The following is a 23116-nucleotide window of genomic DNA, read 5'->3' as shown; positions in this document are numbered from 1 at the left end:
TACTGGTCTTACACAGGAGGTCAAAACACATAACAAATGACAAAGACTAAGCAAACAACAGGGCATTATATACACAATGGGTAATGAGTAAATGAAAGACAGGTGAAAACAGTCTAGGACAGCTGGCAGTGATGAGGGCAGGGAATTATGGGAAGTGTAGTCCGGGAGGAACAGATGACAGAGGCAAAACACAAGGCAGACAACAGCGAATCATAACCGGTAGAGGTGAAGTGCGTGCCGATACAATCACTGTTAATACTAGCCATGATTTGTGTGTCAGTAAATGAAAATGATTAATTATACTTTCATTCTCTATAATTTAACTGAGCCTACATCCATATCCTGAACCACATTTTTCATGCGTATAAAAGGAGCGTGTCACAAAATAATGTAACTCCATATTTCTGTTATTCTAATTCTTTGCATACAGTTCATTTACACTACCAGCCTCTTATGAATGTGCTGTCTTTGTTTATATCACTGGTGCTTGAAGGAATAGACTGCTATAAGAACCTCCAAATTAAATTGTACTTGACCTAGCCCATTTGCGCCTTGCACGCACAATCTTGCCAAACCCACTTGCGCCTAGACTTAGTGCATACTTGCACGAAAATACCAAAACTTCATGACCATGCTCATTGACTTTGTTCTTACCACTTATGGCATAGCGCTGAGCTTAGCGTTAAAATATGGCCCTAAATGTTACTCACCTCCATGGAGAACCGCCGATGTTGGACTTTGTTACAGTACTGCAGTTGGGTAGGGGACTGGGCCTCGCTGTCTGGTGCCACTGGACTTGGTTGCAGGCTGTGTAGACCAAGACTATTTGGCACCACGCCTGTAGGGCAAAAAGCACAATCCCTCTATTTTCTTTATTTGCACCTGGTTTAACACATTAGTTCTCAGTTCTAGGATCAAGTTATCAAATCACTGATTCTTGAGACATGGGACAATACATGCCCCACAACTTAATGTACCATTAGTTTTGAAAATGGCACATTTCCATTTTAAATTAACTAGAGTGATCACTAAAATGTTCATAATACAAATGTATCATTTTGTTTTATTTTTATCATATTGTCCCTACATATCGTTGACACTGTTAGATGTTTATAAAAACATTTAAAAAAAGTATGTTTCTACAGCTTAACAGAAAACAGAAACGCTTTGACAGATGAAACATAAATCCAATAAATTTATGATTACAGGAAAAAAGAAATCAGTTTGGGATTTTCAGATAACTTCCCTCATTTTAATTAGTCCATATTAATAGCTAGCAACAACAACAGAAAAACAAAATGGTGAATGCATTAATACATGCGTGATATTCAAAATATGGTATTAAGATATTCAAATATAATGGATTACTCAGTAAATATTGATCCACAGCATTTCATATTTTCACTTTCATCATCCTTTATGTTTATTTATCTTACTTCAGGAAATAATTTATCAAATAAAAAAAAAATCACAGCCAGGAAAGTTTCAGAAATTTGGTTGATTAAGTACAAACTTTTAGTACATCTATCCATAGTCCTGCAGTGCCTTGTTTGGTTGTTGCTTCCATTACTTGAAACTTCAGTGGTCACTATGGCCATCATTAGTTTCTAAGTGTTGTTTTAAAGGGATTCAACCATCTCTTGTAGCTCTCTCAAGTGTGAATGAGCCATAAATGTCCCACCTCTTCTCTGATTAGCCTGTTAACTCAATAACCGTGAGGTCAGCGCTGACATATGCTTATGACGGGAGCCATCATTAATCAAGCCAACCACAGTTACCAGACTGATAGCAATTATCGCACAGAGTTTCATGCATTTATGATGTGGCCATCTTAGTGCGTGTCAATCCAACCAACCCAATTAATAATGTCTGTGTCAACAGACTGTCAGCACAAATCCAATTACGCCCATATATGGCACATCTGATGGGGACCCACCGACGCTACGCCTGACCCCCTTTGCAAGCGCACGGCAGATGCCCACAGCAGCCTGGCATTATCGATGCCAAACCGTGTCTTCAGAGGTGAGAACGAAAATCAAAATGGCTTTTCTGCTCCATCAGTTCAATTTGGACGAGGGGGCTTGAAGGCCCTCTGGAGGCATCAGGGTGGGAGCCCCTGGTCCATTTCACAGCGCCGTAGCAGCATAATTGAGATCCACCTCATTACTGGGCTGAGCTCATCGCTGAATGAGAATTGCCTGCCAGGCTTATTCGTTCTCATTTATGCTGGTCTCATCTTCTCCAGACCGCCAGATTGAAATCTTTATCTCAGGTATTTAGGGAGAGAATGCCGCAAAATGCCACATCTGGCAGAGACGGCCACTGACGTGGCTGAATTATCCACGGCTGTCTTTATCCTATCGGAGATGATCGAGACAGCTGTTTTGTGCATCTCTGATATGACCCTGAAAGCTCAACAATCAAGCCAGAGATGGTCATTATATGAGCAAATCTGATTCACACTGTCATTCACACTGACAGTGATTTTATCGCTCAAGGTCGCCACCCACTGGAAAGAAAAAATACAAATGACATCTCTTAAATATCTCAATGGATTCCCCTGGACAGCAGCGAGATGAAATGGTGATCAAATTTGGCTTGTTTCACTTTATCACCATTTTAATTCCTTCTGGTATATCAAGGTTAATATCGAGCCTTAACACGTAAGGTGGCGGCTCTAATCTTACTTGGCATTTCCTGTTGTCCTGCGTTTTTGCAGGGATCAGACACCCTCCATCCTGACATGCTGAGGGTATCAGAGGGAGAGGAACCCGGACCTCTGAGCGTGTGGGTCAGTAATTGGATCTGAACTGCTTGAGTGACTCAGGCCCTCACCAAACATCAAAGACCATCTCATCTGATCCAGTCTGGCACACTAACCGACCTCCAAAATCACAGTCTCACTATACCTCTCTGCTAGGGCTAACAGCGACATGATGAAAGGTAAAGATGACCACCTGCATCGACTCGAATGACCACGTGAGCCTAGGCTGTCACGACTGTGTGCAGTTGCTGGGTTCTGACTGTCGAACACTGCAGGATAGATGTGAAGCTTTGAAATTCATCAAAGCCGAAGGGGCTGTTCAGACCAAATACGTTTTCGTGGACGTTTTTGTGTCCCTCTGCACTGTTTTTCAGTTGTTGTCCTATGTAAACATACACTAAATCTACGACATCTTTGATTGTCGCGTCGTGTCTCGCTCTTTTCCAGTGGTTTGTGCAGGAGCCCCGCATTTTTTGCAGCATTTGAACACGTTCTTGTGCTAACCTAAGATTAGCGCAATGAATTGAACAGAACCAAAGTCTTTCTAGCAAGTATGTCCACTGGCGGCCATCTTTGGAATGCTCTCGGGCATGCTGGACAGCTATTTTTCTATGTAAACAAGTTGAATACAATAGCAGCTCCTATCTACTTGAATGGGGAAAGACTGAAATCTCCAAAATGGTTGGTCAAGATTACAATCAAAGAAAATATTTCAAATCAGGAGTAAAATCTGACACCACTGGAATCATAAATACGTAATTTAGTTACTTAATAAAAGTTTACTTAATTTTCCCGGCTTGTATAGCTAATGCACATGTGTGTTGTCGAGTTGATTGACAGGCGATGTCTGTATCTTAAAGGTGATTGGCTCTTTTACCTGAAAGGCGGGAATTCCTTTTCTACATCCGTTGGTCATAGGGCAATCCAATATCTCCCATTAATTTTAATAGAAGTGGCCCATCTCTGCTAACTAGTCTCTGAGAGAACTCAGGCGTCTCGAGACGCGTAAAAAATGACCGTTCTTTGTAACCTGACATGGCAGCTAAAATACACCCCGCTTCAGTGCAAGACACAGCGCAATGGTAAAAAATGACAATATAGCGCATGTTGACTTTTTCTTGCGCTAAAAAAGCAGAACGCAGGTGCCGAAATGCATTTTCTAAAAAATTTCTTTTTTTTAATTTTTATTACCTGACATGCCGACTAAAATAAATGCTGCTCTTGTGCAAGATGCTGAAAAAATTAGATGCAGCACAATGGTCAAAACATTTTTTTTCTTAAAAACACTAAAAAAAAAATTAAAAAAAACGTGCAGATGGACGCAAAACGTCCTAAGAGGCCATTCAGACCAAATGCATTTTTGTGCCAAAAAAAAAAAAAATGTCAATGCAATGAATGGAACAGAATGCAGGTGTCTCCAGATGCATTTTTAAAAATTATGTTCTTTTTGAGAACATATAAAATACAAATTTATACTGGCATATAAAATACATGCCTCTCCTGAGATGTGTTGCATGTTCATCACAGCGCATGTACACTTTAAAATGATTAAAAACCAGTGCATACCGATGAAAAAAATGCTCTAAGGAGCCATTCAGACAGAACATGTTTTTGCGCTAAAAAAGCTCAGTGCAATGAATAGAAAACGACACAGGTGTCTTGTAATGCATTTTTGAAAATCACCTGTCTTTTTAACCTGTCATGGCATCTGAAATACATGCGGCTCCTGCACAAGGTGCTTTAAAAAACAGTGAGACACGGTGCAATGGGAATAAACTTCAGTCTATTGCTTGTTTACATAGAAAAAAAAAAAAATAATAATAATAATAATAAAAACACTGCAAGACCGGATGGTCATGTTTCATTGTGTTTTGACTTACACTGTTCATCTGCCTTTTATTGAATCTTTTTTTCCTAACATCTCATAACACTAAGAAATTAAGTCATACAGGTTTAGAATTTTCATTTTTGAGTGAACTATCCCTTTATCAGCTCGCACACGAATGCTACTGGATCTAAACTTCAGGTGTCTACTATGTGATGGATATAATGCAATCCTCTCAAGAAGAATAACTGTGGCATAACTGATAAAATGAATGTACCTGTAAATGATAAAGCCCTGATTCACAAAAAACCTAAACAGTCACTCTCTGTATAAATAACTGGACAGATTGCCCTATTCTTCTTTTTACTCACAGTTTCATTTGTTTTGTAGTCTTTCATGCCTCCTCCCTTTGCCTTTCTAAAACCTTTTTTAGGTGCACAAAAGATCACTAATGCTCCTTTATGTCAATGACAGCCTTGCAGTAGGCCTTGTTGGGTGATCAAAAGCCCTGTCTCGCCCCCTCCCTCTCCATACTTAATGAGATTAACGCTTCAGCCTGTTTTGTTCTTTATTTGGCAAAACCTGTATATCCCCATTAACACGGCTAATTGTGCAGATGAATCACCGATTCCGTCCAGAGATATTTGAGGTTTCAGGTAATGGTCTTATAAGCTTCTGAATTTTCATCGCATTTTCTTTCAAACATAAAAGCAGATCCTCGTCCGTTGGTAGGCATAACTCCAACAAGAACCGAATACCAATACAGTATAATTCAATAAGAATCAAAATATTACAAGTATTGCCACACTTAACACTTGTCCAAAGATGCCATCATAATTCCCTCTCATCCAACACCTTGACGACACATCTACAGCACCCCAGTGGACTCAATTGTAACTGCGAGATTTGGTAAAAACAGAGATTATTTAGCAGAGATGTGTCACTTCTATTAAAATGAATGGGAGAAATTGGAACGCTCAACCAAGGAGCTTTGCAGCCAACGGTCAACAGATGTAGAAAGGAAGTCCCGCCTTACAGTTAAAAGAGCTGATCACCTTTTAGATAAATACATCACCTGTCAATCAACTTTAGAACACGCATGTGCATTAGCTATACAAGCTATTTTTTTTACCATAAAATGAGGTAAATAATCATAGTTTATGATTCCAGTATTGTCGATTTTATTGCTGATTTGAAATATGCTCTTTGATCTTAATCTTGACCAACCATTTTTGGAATTTCGGTGTTCCTCCATTCAAGTAGATAGGAGCTGCACAAAGATGGCCGAGAGTGGACTGACTTGCTAGAAATACTTTGGTACAAAGTAATAGTTTTTAATAGTCAACTAACTGGTGCAGAACGATAACTCGATTACCCGTGCACATCCTTACCAGATCCAATGCAGTTTTACACGATTTATAATGACTCATTAAGTTTATCGGTAGACTAACATTATGTTTATGCTTTCTGTCACACACAGCAAACTGATTTAAGTGCTAATATGCAATGTTATGATGGGGCCAACTTGATTTTGATTTTGCATTTATTGGCTATGTTCAGCGCAACAGTAGGCCTACAACGTGCTTAACCTCTTCAACTCTGTAGCATTTTTGGGCAGCTGCCTGCAATTTTTCACACTCAAATATAAAAGCGCACCATTAACACATACTGTGGACTAATTGCCAAAAATTGGTCAAATTTTTTCAGACAATTTTTTTTTTAGCCCTTGCAGATGTGCCCGTCCATAGACATTCAGTCTTATTTTCAGTTCATGCACCACCCCCATTGTTTCATCGAATATCTTGATGTATAACATTACATGCCCAATGATGTATAACATTTTATCATCAGTAGTCGATAATATACATTTCCGTTGAATTGTTTAGCATGTATTTCCTGCTGGACTGCATATTTTGTTCTGGACATTTAAGATATAACATTGGATTATTCACACAAGCAAGCTCACAGAAAAAGTAAAAAATTGTAATTTTGTTTTTAAACTGCCTATGGAAAAAGCAGATATATAAAGTTTTTAGCTACTTGGGGCTTACAGCAGCAGCGATCAGTGCCTAAAAGAGACATTTGTATTTGATGTCTTACAAATATCATATTTCACTTTGTTATTCTTTTAAAATCTTTCAAATTGTGGTATTAGTGTAACAAAATAAACTATACAGTCCCATTCCTGAGAATGAAAGCTTTCATTTGATATATTATTTGTCTATTTAAGTGCTATTTTAAAGACTTTTATATTTAAATTAATATTTCTACCGCATGACCTCTAGGTGGCTCTGATTTGTGATGCAAATCTTAAAATAATAATTCAAAAATTATGTTTGACAGTATGGCATACAATTAAATTGCGGTATGGAACATATCTTTTTTTAGTCTAAATTTAGCTATAACTAAACATTAAACTGGATTTTATAATGGAATCCCTCTGTAGATGCTTCCAGATGTTTCCAAATGTTTCCTAATGTGCTTTCAGTAGTGTGATGTCTGATTGGAGGGCGAAAAATACCTCAACCAATCATACACTGCATGTACTCCTAATTAACAGGTTTATAAACAAACATACAGCCATATAATCTGCTAAGACAAAGGCTGAGTTTGAAATGTCATACTACCATAATACTCTTACTATTTCTGCCGCATAAAGATATGGCCAGATAAAAGTGGTACAGTGCAACAGACCGCAACAGTGCCTGCACATCTTTTCAGCGTTTTTGGTTCTGGAAGTTTTTTTCCCATAATTGTTTTTTTTTTTTTTGTTATAGGGATTTCATAAAAGTCTTCTTAGGTAAAAGACCAAACCAACCAGCTCTGAGGTGAATCACAACATTACAAACTTTGATTTGAAGCAAAAAATATTTGGAAATCAGACAAAAAGACAAAGGTACAAGACTGTGTATTTTATGTTTTTAGAAAATTAGGCTTCAAGCTCCATTATATTGTTAAATATAGAGGTAAAGAGCATTTACAGTCCTTTTCTGTACCATCAGTTCAGCTGTACCTCACAACTTTTCTCTCTCACTTTGAAATATTTTCCCCTAGAAATCACACACAGCCTGCGTTTTTTTCTACTCTATTGTTCGCCATGAAACTCAACTTATCTCTGATGTTTAAATGCATGCTGCTATTTAATTGCTTGTTGCTATGGCAACAAGGACTGTTAACAAAGGCAACGTTGGGATCTAGATAACAAGAGATTGCTATTCTGTCTTTCAGGTAGCCATCTGATTCATCAATATTTATATCACATCATGCTTTTCAGCAGATCTGAAATTCAATACCAGGTCCCCCACACAGCCTTAGATGTCTGCCTCTCTCTCTTTCTCTATCTTTCTCACATTGATTTAATTGCATTTTATGTTCACACCTGGCCTAGGAACACCTCAGGGGACGGTTTTTCTCAAAACAGACGTTTGCTTAATGTTTTGCTATTCTTGATTTGTTAGGAGAGAGGTAATGTCCCCTAGTGCACATGTCCTTATTAAAGGGACAGTTCACCCAAAAATGAAAATTCTTTCATTATTTACTCACCCTAATGTTGTTCCAAATGTGTATGACTTTCTTCCGTGGAACTTAAAAAAGATAAATGTTTTATGAATATCCTGGCTGCTCTTTTCCAAATGAAAGTGTGACAAAACAATGATAAAAATGAACCATTGAAATATCATAAAAGGAGCCTATATGACTTTCGCATTGTATTTCAAGTCTTCAGAAGATATACGATAGATTTACGTGAGCAACAGACAGAAATTTAAGTCATTATTCCCTGAAAATCTTCCCCTCTGTTGTAGCTCTTGATCAAATATAGTGGCATTGACATCAATGACGTTTAGTCATGAGACATGCTAGCACCAACAGTATTTGGTGTCAATGACACCATTTCTGTAGTCCATACGACTTTTGTAGTTCATTTCAGGTGGAGGGGAAGATTATTACTGACTAACGACTTAGTCAGTAATAATTGCATTCCAAAATGTGTCAGACTTTAAACCAATTTATTTGGCAAGCCCCGTTTATTAAAGGTTACATTAATAACAATGCAAGTGCCATTGCATTCTCAAAGTTGCCACAAGGGGCGCTATAGTGGACATGAGTGTGAACTGTCCGCTTCTAAGGTGAGTTTTCTCTTTCTAGCCAACTTCTGTCATGGCGGAGCAACAGTTTGAACAAAATATTGCAGAGCATGTAAGTTAAAGTCAATATATTTATAGCAACTTACCTGACTATAATGCATCCAGTTTAATGGCACAGACTTTTGAAGGTAACTCTATCACCCCCTTGAGTACTGCGGTTTGTTACCACCACAGTAACGCAAGAGCGCACGTTAAGAATGTTCAACAGGACCATGTGTTGGCAGTACGTTGGCCAAGTGTGCGCATTTGCAGAAAAGTATGTTTCTGGTGTTAAAATTCAGCTCTGTTCCTCACACAATGCTATTGTATGAATGTAGTACACAAGTTTTTATGTTTTTTTTTTTTTTAGTTTGGAGCTCCCTATTTACTTTCATTATATTGAACAGATTGGTTAGGATGATCTTTATAATAAATCACCTTTTGTGTTCTACAGAGGAGAAAAAGTCAAAGGTTTGAAACAACATGAGGGTAAGTAAATGATGACAGAATCTTCATTTTTGGGTGAACTATTCCTTTAAAATCAGGGGTGGCTGGCATTCTGTCTCATCAATATTCCAAGGTAGGCGAAAGCAATAACTGTATATTGCTTTCAAACACAGCACAAAGGCACAGCGAACGGGAGAGAGGGCTGCAATGGGCCTTGGTTTCCTTCACTGCAGATATGAAAAGCGAGGTCCTATCCAGGCTCATCATTTAAATATCACAGTGGCAGCGAGTGCTTTGATCTCCTCTGCGGTAATTGGGGTTGTAGCAAGCGAGTCATTTTCCCGCTCCAGCGCTCTATCGCACTCTATCGCACTCTATCACAGAGATTGTCCTCTCCAGGATATCCTGTTGCGATCTGGACTCCCCACGTATCTTTCATATCCTGCCCAAGCCTTCATCTACCTACTGAATGTGTCAAATTACACCCGCGCTTTCTCTAGCATTGAAATCCTGCAGTAAGAATAGACACACCGCAGAAGGTACGAGCAAATAACTTGTGGGGTAATCATATAAAGCGGAGGCACTCAGTAGATTTGTCTTTCCACTTTATTTTTAGGTGTCTAGACTCTTGGGCAGGGCTACTCAACTTTGGTAAGGTCAGGGGCTGCAAAGCTGGATCCCTGTATCCTTGAGGGCCGCACTCTTAATTTTTATGAATATACTGTGTATATATATATATATATATATATATCAATTAAAAATTTTTGGAATAATGTACAGATTTTACACTTATGGAAAGAAATTGGTACTTTTATTCACCAAAGTAGCATTCAACTGATCACAATGTATAGTCAGGACATTAATAACGTGATTTTTATTACTATTACAATTTGAAAAAAAAATTCAGAACTTCTTAAACTATTTCAAAGAGTTCTCATCAAAAAAATCCTCCATGTGTAGCAATGACAGCTTTGCAGATCCTTGTCAGTTTGTCCAGACACTCATGTGACATTTCACCCCACGCTTCTTGAAGCACTTGCCATCAGTGTTGAAGTCAAGACCACCTAAACCGAGACCAAGTCAAGACCTAGACCAGAGTGTATCGAGACCGAGACAAGACCAAGACTTTGAGGGGTAGACACTGAGTCGAGACCGAGTCAAGACTGAGTCAATAACAAGACCAGACCAGTGCGAGTCCCACACAGGATGACGCAGTTACGATAAAATGTGGAACACGCAAACCATAGGCACTCCTCGAATTGATCTGAAAGATCCACATTCCCATAAAAACACCCACAGAAAACAAATGAAGATTCCTCTTCATTCACCTCTTTTATTGCCATATATGTGTGTGTGTGTGTGTGTGTGTGTATGTATCAGTGTACCATGAGAAATGTCTTGATAAAATAATCAAAAGGCAGTGCAGAGGTGAATTTTATGTGTGAATTTTCTTTTGTTTTCTATGAGCAAACAAATACAAACAAACACTAAGGAGCTGAAATCAACTTAACCATCTTTATTCAACACTCCTTTTCCAAGTTTTACCATCCACCTAAAACAATAAAATGTTTGTGCAAGCATCGCATCAGGTTTTCTGGTTGACTCTTTCCCTAGAAACCATCATTAAGTACAGAATATATCAAACAATAATACTCAAGTCTTCTCTTTTCTCTGTCTTTTCTTAAACAATATAGTAACTTTCCGATTTGAATGGAATGCAGCAAGAGGCAGATTGCTAACGTTAGCTAGCTAGCTTTGCTATTATCACTTACACTTAGCTTAGCTTTCCTTATGCCGATAAAAGTTTGACGTGGTCCCAGCCGTCTATGTAAGCATTGCATTACAGAATTTACATACTGCTGTGTGTTTTCTTTTGGACACTTTTTTGCAGATGAATTACTTGTGGTTTAGGTCAGTGTTTCCCAATCTTTTTTCTGCCACGGCACACTTTTTACGATTAAAAACTCCCATGGCACACCACTATCCCACATAACCATCGTCGATAGTTTTCCTTCTCAAGAACGTGTCCATGTTTTCTGTCTTTCTTATTAGGGTGAACTCGTAATGTTTGAAATTCGGCTATGCAAATAACGCAAGTAACATAGGTACACTGTATGATGAGGTCACAGATTCCAAGAGTGCTAATTGGATAATGAAAAAACAAAAAATGTGTGTCTTTTCCAGTCTGTTGACTTGTTCTTGCAAATAAATTCTTGCAATGGCACAGCAAATACATTTTTAATTTTTAATTTATTTATTTACTGTATTTTCCGAAAATAAAGTCGCACCTGACTATAAGTCGCACCGGGTCAAAATCGCGTTGTTGATAGAGAGAATAAAAGCACATTTATTATGAAGTCACATTGACAGAGGTTGGATCCAGCAGGCACTATGACCCGAGAGCAGCCGCCCGGCCTCCATTTACTGGTTCAGATGTCAAATGCCCTCCATGAAGATTACAGTACCTCAGAATCTACACATCGAATCACGGTGTTTTTGGACTTTTTTAAAACAGGAGAATTTGCTTTTAGTAATCGTATATAACAGTTTTTCATATTCTCTATGTTTCATGAGAGAAACGCGACAAGTAAGCCACATCTGTTCATAACATCTGTAACTCTATGCTGTGCACAAATAAACAGCTTTTAGTCTTTGAGTAAAACAATACATCTGTTTTATTCTATTCATTCATTCGGTTCACTGACTGAATGTTTTTACAACAAGTGTGATGATGAAGCATCATTTTATGGGCATGTGAGGAGTTGCGTTTGAGAGCGACTTGAGTTTTCAAAATATTTAAACTGGTTGCATAAAATACTTTGTAATGGAAAATATACTGAATTGGCAACTTTAAAACTCTTCCACCGTCTCTATGCCTTCACTAAAATACTGGGGAAAAAAACTGTATTTATTTATTTTAGGAATTTGATAATTTTCCATGGCACACCCGACAATCTTTCACGGCACACTAGTGGGCACAGTGGTTGGGAAACACTGGTTTAGGTAGCCAAATTGTATTACAGAAGATTTGGCTGACAGATTTGGTGATATCCCCGCAGTTGTGGTCTTGACCGGTCTTGAAATAAAATCCCGAGTCCTCTTTGTCTGAGACCGAGACAAGACCGAGTAAAAATGCGGTCGATTCTGAGACGAGACCAAGACCTTCAAAAAGTGGTTTTGAGACCAGTCTCGAGACCAAGACCGATCTCGAATACTACAACACTGCTTGCCATAGATGTGGGTGTCTTGTCGGGCACTTCTCACTCCCTTACAGTCTAGCTGATCCCACAAAAGCTCCATGGGGTTACGATCCATAACACTCTTCCAATGATCTGTTGTCCAATGTCTGTGTTTCTTTGCCCACTCAAACCATTTCTTTTTGTTTTTCTGTTTCAAAAGTGGCTTTTTCTTTGCCATTCTTCTCATAAGGCCTGCACCCCTGAGTCTTCTCTTTACTGTTGTACATGAAACTGGTGTTGAGGGGGTAGAATTCAATGAAGCTGTCAGCTGAGGACATGCGAGGCGTCTATTTCTCAAACTAGAGACTCTGATGTACTTATCCTCTTGTTTAGTTGTACATCTGGCCTTCCACATCTCTTTCTGTCCTTGTTAGAGCCGTTGTCCTTTGTCTAAAGACTTTAGTGTACACCTTGCTATGAAATCTTCAGTTTTTTGGCAATTTCAAGCACTATATAGCTTTCATTCCTCAAAACAATGATTGACTGACGAGTTTCTAGAGAAAGCTGTTTCTTTTTTGCCATTTTTGACCTAAAATTGACCTTAAGACATGCCAGTCTATTGCATACTGTGGCAACTCAAAAACAAACACAAAGACAATGTTAAGCTTCATTTAAGGAACCAAATAGCTTTCAACTGTTTGAGATAATGCCAAGTTTCTAGTACCAAATCAGTAGCATGATTACTCAAGGATAAGGTGTTGGAGTGATGGCTGCTGGAAATGGGGCCTGTCTAGATTTGATCAAAAATTACTTTTTTCAAATAGTGATGGTGCTGTTTTTTTACATCAGTAATGTCCTGACTATACTTTGTGATCGGTTGAATGCCACTTTGGTGAATTATGGTACCAATTTCCTTCCAAAACAGCAAAATCTGTCCATTATTCCAAACTTTTGGCTGCCAATGTATATACACCGATCAGCCACAACATTAAAACCACCTGCCTAATATTGTGTAGGTCCCTCTCGTGCCGCCAAAACAGTGCCAACCCGCATCTCCAAATGTTCTTCTCACCACAATTATACAGAGCAGTTATCTGAGTTACCGTAGACTTTGTCAGTTCAAACCAGTCTGGCCATTCTCTGTTGACCTCTCTCATCAACAAGGCATTTCTGTCTGCAGAACTGCTGCTTGGCACCATTCTGAGTAAATTCTAGAGACTGTTTTGTGTGAAAATCCCAGGAGATCAGCAGTTACAGAAATACTCAAACCAGCCCATCTGACACCAACAATCATGCCACGGTCGAAATCACTGAGATCAAATTTTTTTCCCCATTCTGATGGTTGATGTGAACGTTAACTAAAGCTCCTGACCCATATCTGCATGATTTTATGCACTGCACTGCTGCCACACGATTTGCTGATTAGATAATCGCATGGATGATTGTTGGTGCCAGATGGGCTGGTTTTAGTATTTATTTTAAACATAAGATTGTCAACCAACAAACACCATGAGTGTTCAACATAGCATCCACCAACATCACATACACCAGAAATGTGTTCAAAAATAAGAGCGATTATATCCAAAATTAGCAACAAATGTCCTTCAGTGACAAGTCATAAAGATTTGTTCACCCCCCTTAGCATTTTGCGCTGAAGTAAATCACTAAAAAGCATTTGCTTGAAGGCGTCTCAACACCGTCACTGCAGGAAAATGTTATTTTATATAATAGGTTATTTTTTTCCTGTAAATACTGTTGTCATGACGAGTGCATATCTCTATTTAAGAGGTTGGACAGATTCGCGCCGTGCTGAGTAACTCTCAAGTGAGATTGCGAGCGCGTGTGTTTGACACGTGTTTGACATGTTCTGCTCTCATAACATCAACCATGCTCAGATATAACTTTTTTATTTTTTTTATTTATTTGTAACATATTCTTGCAGTTAAATTCCCTCTCTAATGTGATTCAGCAATGTAGAGAACTAGCATAAATCCTCATGAAAATGGACACCTCACAGTTCATACAGATTTGATAGGCTGCTGATATATTTCTGATGATGATATCATAACGTGGGCCGCAAAAGATCGCCAGCCATGTGTTGAGTAGTGCTGCACAAGGGTATTGAAAAAGAAGAAGAGCAGCTGGGCATTTCTTCAACTATGGGCAATTTTGTGTCTGAGGGGTGTCTGAGTTTTAACTTTTTGTTTTTGTTATATGAGGGTCACTTTAAAACTAGCTTGGATCCTTTTTATCATGCCTTCATCATTTTATTTTTTTACTTTTTAAACACCTTTTATGTATAGATTTTATTACTTTAAGCTTGTCCCAGATACAGACTTTCAGAAATAAACAAATGAATGTTAAAAATATGAATTGGAATATATAAAATATGAATATTACATCCATCATTAATACATTTTTTAAACTGTTAATATAAAGAGTGAAATAAACATCAGCCCTTTCAATATTTATGACATAAAAAAAAATCCTAAAAAATGGAATATCAATTTTTACAAGTTATGACTTGTAACCTCAATTGTGATGCCATTTCTACCACAACTAACAATTTTACTTCTGTTTGATTTCCTCTGTTTCCAAGGGTTTGATTTGAGATGTCATGTGCGAAGAAAACAAAGAAAAATTAAAGTAATTATAATAAGAATATTTTTAATGGTGCATAATTTCCAGTCAATCTTCAATTTTGTCAAATTATACCAAAATTCTGAAAACATTATCTAATAGTGTGTATTTAGAAAATACACAATGCTAGGTATGAAATTAGCCTAAACAATATAAACAAATTTTCCATAAAAAATTAAATAAATTATAATTTTCATCACAGAATATTTGAAAATAAAATTCATAATTTTAGACATTAGACTTTTATTTACTTCCTTGGGTGTTTTTATTTATTTATTTTTATTACTTGCAGATGGAATATTTTTTATTGTGCATCATTTCCAGTCAAACTGTAATGCCAAAAGTATTTAATATACATAAAAAGGTAGCTATGAAATTAGCATTAGCAAGACAAAGGAATCAGACATTTTATTCCAAAAACCACAAAATGTTTCAAAACAAAATTCATAATTTGAGATGTGGGGGAAATGACATTTGTTGGTGGAAATGACACATATACATTACTTATGTTTACCTTCTTGGTTACCAAGGATGATGTTTGAGATGTGATTAGTGAAGATATATCAATATATAAAGAAATATCACAGTAATTATCACTTGTGAACAGAATAATTTTATGATGTGTCATTTCCAGTCAAGTTATAATTTTGTCAAATTATACCAAAAGTGTTAAAACATTATTTAATTGTGATTATTTAGGATACATAAAAATCTTGCTATGAAATTATCCTTAAAGGGATAGTTCATCCAAAAATGAAAATTCATCATTTACCCACCCTCATGCCATCCCATATATGTATGGCTTTCTTTCTTATGCTGAACACAAATGAGGATTTTTAGAAGAATATCTCAGCTCTGTAGGACCATACAATGCAAGTGAATGGTGGCCAGAGCTTTGAATGTCCAAAAAGCACATAGAGGCAGCATTAAAGTAATCAACACTCCAGTGTTTAAATCCATGTTTTCAGAAGTGATATGACAGGTGTGGGTGAGAAACAGATCAATATTTAAGTCCTTTTTTTTTACTATAAATTCTCCTCCCTGCCCAGTAGGTGGCGATATGCACAAATAATGTGAATTGCCAAAACAAAAAGGAGGAGGATGTGAAAATGAAAGTGGAGATTTATAGTAAAAAAATGTTTTTAAAAAATGACTTAAATATTGATCTGTTTCTCACCCACACCTGTCATATCGCTTCTGACGATATGGATTTAACCACTGGAGTTGTATGTAATATTTTTATGCTGACGTTATGTGATTTTTGAACCTTCAAAGGTCTGGCCACCATTCACTTGCATTGTATGGACCTACAGAACTGAGATATTTTTCTTAAAATCTTCATTTGTGTTCAGCAGAAGAAATACATACACATCTGGGATGGCAGAAGGGTCAGTAAATGATGAGATCATTTTTTTATTTTTTTTATTTTTTATTTTTGTGAACTATCCCTTTAACAAGATAAATGAGAGTGTGAAAAGGGCTGGAAAAATCATTCTGGACTCCACTCACCCAGCCCACTACCTTTTTGAACAGATGCCTTCTGGCCGGCGCTACATAGCACTGAGCACCAGAACCGTCAGGCACAAGAATAGTTTTTTTCCCTCAGGCTATCCATCTCATGAACAGTTAAAACTGCCCCATTGAGCAATAATTATGTACAATACACAGCTTAGTCTATTTACATTTATCCAATGTATCCTACCTCTTCTGCCATTACATTCCCTTGCATTATCTGTATATAACAGATTTGTAATTGTACATACATTTATATATATATATATATATATATATATATATATATATATATATATATGCAGGGATGGGGAGTAACGAAATACATGTAACGGGATTACATATTTAAAATACAAAATATAAGTAACTGTATTCCACTACAGTTACAATTTAAATCATTGGTAATTAGAATACAGTTACATTCAAAAAGTATTTTGATTACTGAAGAGATTACTTTGCATTTTATTGTAATTTGTTTCATTTAATATTTAGTCCTTTTAGATGGAAAACATTTATCCATATAAATGATGCAATCCAAAGTGCATTTGAACGGCGGTGAAACACTTTCTTATGATGTGTTATATTCATACAAGCAGACAGAGAAGTAAATCTGAAGTAAGTTTGAAGTAAGTTTGGAGCAGAAGAAATAGAAATAAACCTTGTGTAAATTGTCAGCTTTACGCTAAGCTAAAATGCTATTTCTAGCCATTTTACATGCACGTTACCAGACACGATCATAATTTTTTATCAAGAAAATTCATGTTGGATCATAATTTCTTTTTTTCTAGTAAGACCTTTGATATTAAGGCAAAAATCATATTCTTGATAATAATTTTTGTATTGTTTTCCTGTAAAAATATCTAAAAATTCTTAAAACAAGATCAGTTTGATTAATCTTGTTTTAGAAACAACACTGCATAAGATATTTTGGTTTTTCAGAGAATGTATTTTTAACGTGTATTTTGTATCTTACTGTACTGGCAGAGTTTTTATAGTCAAAACAAGTGAAAAAATCTACCAGTGCTGAAGAAGTAATCCAAAGTATTTAGAATACATTACTGACCTTGAGTAATCTAATGGAATATGTTACAAATTACATTTTACAGCATGTATTCTGTAATCTGTAGTGGAACCTCATGTAGTAACCATCCCAACCCTGCATATATATATATTTGTCTTGTTGTGTATTTCTATATAAACGTAAATTTTCTATTCGCTTTATATTTGTATTCTATTTTTTATTATATCTGTCTTGTTGTTGTATTGTTTGTGCACTGGAAGCTTCTGTCACCAAGACAAATTCCTTGTATGTCTAAGCATACTTGGCAATAAAGCTCATTCTGATTCTGATTCAGAAAAATTAGGGATTAGAAAAAACAACAGAATTCTCCTGTGTTGCATGTGCAGTATATCAGCTGTTGGACATTGTTAGTAGACAAATTAAATAAACTAGTGAGTGTGAAAATGCATTTTCTAAAATACACAGGGCCAAAAGTGCCCATAGCTGAAGAAACTCACAGCGGTGAATTTTGAAGACGAAAGTGCAGAGAGCGTTACAGATCAGAAGAGTTTACTGTCAGATAATAATATTGGAGAGGTAAAATGGATAGCCCTGCAGTCTGACCTGTTGTAATACATCCTCAGTGTACTGGCACAGGTCAAAAGGAATAATAGATATAGATATGTCAAAGAACATCTCGATGCGGCTAGCTGTTTTTTGCCAGGTTGAGTTTCCTGCGCTTTGTTCTGAAATGACTATCTGTGCAACCTTATTCATCTGACATTATTTGTGTGTGCCATCTCAGAGAGTTTGCTGTTGACCCTTAATGTCTGATTATTTGTGTGTCCTACTTTTTGGAGGCCCCGAGGCCCAAACATCTCTCTGCCTGGGCCACTTTCTCCCACCGGACTCCAGCAGAGTCTGTCTGTACACCTAATACACATATATCAGGTCTATTATTAACGTTCCGACTTCTCTGTGATCTTCCAAGAGCTCATACGTAAGTCCCTTAAGGAATTGCATTTGAGGCTCACTTCCTTTTTTAAAACTTTAATTTTTTTTTAAAGCTATTATATAAAAGCTACTTTGATGCACTTGAGGGCATAAATCAGTTGGTGAACTACTTGCTGCTGTGGGAATTTGAATTGGTATGGGAGATAGTATTGATATGATATTGCTAGGCAACCAAAGAATAATTAGGCTTGAAAATGCGAAATTAAACATTGTCTGTTTCTGAATCGAAGGCACCCTACTTTCTGCCCAGACAGTCAATGGCTTAACAGATAGCATATTTGTGTGAAGGTACCTACGAAATCTTAAGTTTCCTAATGTCATCGTTTTCTTAAGTATGCGTTAATGGACTGCTTTTTCGAAAGTCTCTGTGTTCAGTGCCGTTCCAGTGTGGTTAAGAGCTGTAAACGTGGCAAAAATAATGTTTTCAAATGAAAACGTATTAGTCTATTTTTGTTTGTTTTAAATTTCCTAACGTCTTCCTTTTTCCAAAGTATTCGGTAAAAGAGAGTTTTGTATTTTTTTTATTTGGTTTGAAAACTAAGTTTTCAGGCCAAAAATAAATGCATTTTTTTAACCAAAATAGTATTCGTATGGACTTGGCCTATTTGTTTTTTTTTTTTTTTTTTTTTGCAATGTGCAATTTTGCTGGAATATAAGCAATTTTTGCAAACATACAGTAGACATTTAAAAACCTGATTCCTCGTTCTAGTGTTCATACGATTATTTTTCATTCTTATCTCTGAGCAGAACAATCTAGGCACAGCAGTCCTTGACATTTTTTTCATCAAAAGTGAGAACACTTTTCATTCATGCCTGGCCAGAGAACCACACAACAGCTGGTGATTATTTTTATGACTGACTCGAAATGAGATGCATCTCTTTTCAGTTCTGCCTAACACATTTTGCATTCATCCTTTGCAGTATGAACTGCTCAATGAGCTTTTTGGTGTGCTTATTAAAAAGATCTGTGTGTGTGTGTGTCTGGGTGTTTAATTATGTTAGAACCTCCAAGGAATCTGTCGAAAAAAGCCATTTTGGAAACATTATCATTAAGTATAGCTTACATCTTTTTGGTAATCAAAAAACACTTGTTAACCAAAAGAGTGCCTCCGACATTTGCATGATGACTTCATCATGGGAGGCACTCAGTCGAGAATTACTTGCATCGCGATCAGCGATACATCACAAATATAACGAGAAAATGAGGGTAGACCTGCTGCCAGGGAGGAAATATGAGCCTCTGTAACATGAATCAGATCGGTGTCTCCGTCGGGTTGCCATATTAACCTTGCCAAAACTGAGTTCTAATAATCTAAGGCAGAGAATTTTAAACTGGGGTCCAAGGACCGTCAGGGGGCTGCAAAATAGTGCCAAGGGGTCCATGGAAAATTTTGGAGAATTGATATTACTTAGCATCAAAATTAAAAAAACAACAGCAAAAAAAAAAAAGAAAACTGATCTAAGGTAAAGTTTTGCTCGTAAGTTTAACATGCCCCTTGCAGAATCTGCTAGATGTTTTTCATTTTCTAAAAAAATAAGAGGAATCATAAAAATGCAGTGTTTTTCATTTATTATTGCCCTGATATTTACATATACTCCAAGAGGCAAAATAATAATTGAATTTACACAAACTTTCCTTTTTAAAAGTTTACATACCCTTGTTTCTCATACACAACTATAACAAAATGCTACAAGCAAGTGATACTAATTGCAACATACAGTATTGAGAACCAAGAGTGTGTAAACTTTTGAACAGGATAATTTGTGTAATATCAGTTATTATTTTGTCTTGTGGAATATACTCCAATATATGTTATGCAGCTAAATGTTTTACAGATTCTGCAAGGGATAGGTAAACTTATGAGCACAACTGTACATAGGCAAGCAAATTGGAATCGAGTGTTCGATTTCAAAGCACTTTCAACCATTGCTTTTTCTCCCTGACCTGGTTGGTGCACACTTGCCACGCTTGGCTTGGAGGTTCATTTGCAGCTGGAGGGAAGGTGACAATGTAAATATACGAAAATTGCTTGCGAATCTCCTCCCTGTCTGTCTTCAAATCCACTCCCTCCTTCCAAACTCCATCCAGCTCCAGCTGTCTCCGTCGCCACTGCCTCTCTTGGTGGAGGCAACAGCATGCCGTCCTCTGAGCCAGTCAGTGTAGCTGGCTCATGATGGGGAAAAATTGGTTGTTGTGGAAACAGCTGCCTCAAACAGACAGCTGAGGAGCCTGAATGCTCCCCAAACAAATGTTTCGTCCCAGCATGCACCTAGAGCTAAATCCCTGTCCTACCACTGACTGAAGGTTCAATGCACGGTTTCATTTCTTAGAATGTGTTTATTTAGCATGTGTCGTGTTGCCAGATTTTTGACTTTTGACAAAGAACCTTCAAGAATCTTCAAAGTAGTACTACTTTTCAAAGTGTTCCGTTTTTATAATTTATTTATATAAAAAAATTGCACTGTACATATTATTGCAATCAGTAAAAACATCAGTCTCATCAAATAAACATGTGTCATATGTTGTTGGAAAGCTCTCGAAGAGTAGAATACAACCAGCCAATTTGTTTTACTCACAGACAAAAATATAGCATGTAATAGCTAAGTATACGTCTTTGACAATTATATTGGTGTTTCTTATATGCCGTGTTTTCACTTCACGAAAAATCCACATGAAGCACAATGTTACATATGGCCACCAGGAGATGGTGGCAAGTATGACACAGATTCAAATGATGCAGTCTCATTGAGTGAAATGGCACTCATTCTGTGAAATCTCATTACTAAAGTCTGCTTGCTATGCAAACCTTTAGTCATTGTTTTGTTTGCATGTGTAATTAGTTCTTATGTAAAAAAGTTTTGGAGAGGCTTTTGGGCACATGGTGACGTTTTTAGACACTACGATAAATTATTTCTGTAATGCTATAACTTTTGATTGCTTTCAACACAAACATTTTGATAGAGTTGACATGACTGGGAACAAAACAAACACAGTTTTTCAGAGCCACCTTATTTACACCCAGAGATATATAATGTCAAATAAGAAAAATAAGTAAAAAAAGTACATTTTTTGCTCAGTTTCTTTGTGATATTTCAGCAGTTCTTAGGCTGAGAGTGTCAGAATTTATCATAATCTATATCATTAAAAAAAATGAAACGTTTTCTTTACAATGATACCAAACACTTGACCCTCCATGTGTTCGAGTTATAAGCCTTTAATTTTGGGTATGCCATTGAAAGAGGAAATCTTTAAAAAAATACCTTCAGAGCTTAAAGGTTTAAAGGGTAACTTTAATGGTTACTTAAAGTTTAATTACTTTAAATTAAGAGTAGGTTGTAGCTTGGCAAGCTACAGCATCCCAAACACTGCAAAGAATAATCTACATGATCACACGGGAAATTGACATACCACTTCCAAATGGTCATTTACTTTGAAAACCCCATTCAGCCCAACTACTGTCAAGCACCATCCCCCATCAGACATTTTTTGCAGCAATTCAAGTGTGTTCACCTTTGTGGTGCTACTGATAGCACATTGCCTGGGCAATCTCCAAGACATGGGTTCTGGTCCCAGAGAAACCAGGAAGTAATTGTAATGCACATAAACAATGGTGAGTGCAATCCAGAGGCTGCATTTTCACTCTAAAATTAAATTTTTACTCCACTGATGTTTAGGTTTAGGGTTGGTGTTTGGGTTAGGGAGTAGAGTTAATAAAATATGCATTCCTGTTGACTGTATGACACAATTTACAACTGAAAATACAACTTGCTTTTGACGCCACAAACTGATTTTAAGAGCAGAATTTTTGACCTCCTGTCGTGTGATCTGGCAGTATACAGTTCTGTTTGTCGACATCTAGTTTACTTGCTTCTAAGTGACCCAAACAAAACTCTGCTTATGTGTTTAAGATTTTATGCCACAAACCTGACAAACTTTGGCAAATCCAATGATTCTTTCCAATAGTTCTTTGTATCCAAGCAGACTGATTACAAAACCTATGTGCCCTCACTCTCGGAAATTGCGTAAAGCCAACCAATCCCATTGGAACTGGTCATTTCAGCTATCACTTACCATTTTTTTTAAAACAACATACAGATGGTGTGCGAATGGACTGTAGGCTTAATCATTATTTATGTTCACTTTCAAATCCCAGTTACAAAAATATGTTGTGTTCTGTGACTTGTTCATATGAAGATGATTGGAATTTGAAATAACGAGCATAAAGAGTCTTTCTTTTGAGTTATAACAAGATGCAGACAGTCCAATAATCAGCATTATCGATTGTCCCCAGTATAGATATGTATTTTTTAATATTGCAACACCGCAGGTGTGCAAAAACCCCCTGAAGATCTTCACGGAGCCTTAAATTCTTAAAGTGGTCTCGCTTGTACTCTTTTACTTGAAATTCGATTTAATATTGACTTATGAAGGCAGTAGCACCATAGAGCCAGACAGGAGAGCAGAATAGTGTTATTGCCTCTGTATTAATAATGTAGGCACAAAGATAACCACGACTGCAATTTAAGTTGAGACGTTTGGTCATATGAGCGCAGACGCTGGAGGGCCAGGAACTTGTTTCCTTACCATCTCCTCTGGAGTAGCCCTGACCC

At 37.0% G+C, this 23116-nt stretch overlaps 1 protein-coding gene across 1 annotated transcript in view; it reads right to left on the bottom strand.

The window, feature by feature from the left end:
• The window catches only part of LOC127426091 (cyclin-dependent kinase 18-like), a 90538-nt gene that overhangs the window by 35366 nt on the left and 32056 nt on the right, over positions 1 to 23116 (bottom strand). The window contains exon 3 of the mRNA XM_051672606.1: positions 711 to 838. Coding sequence (XP_051528566.1) covers positions 711 to 838 — 128 coding nt within the window. The remainder of the gene's footprint in view (positions 1 to 710; positions 839 to 23116) is intronic.

This window comes from Myxocyprinus asiaticus, chromosome 35 (assembly GCF_019703515.2).
Source record: "Myxocyprinus asiaticus isolate MX2 ecotype Aquarium Trade chromosome 35, UBuf_Myxa_2, whole genome shotgun sequence".
NCBI classification, from domain to species: Eukaryota; Metazoa; Chordata; class Actinopteri; order Cypriniformes; family Catostomidae; genus Myxocyprinus; species Myxocyprinus asiaticus.
Note: the sequence above shows the minus strand (reverse complement) of the source record. Positions and strands in the feature narration are given on the sequence as shown.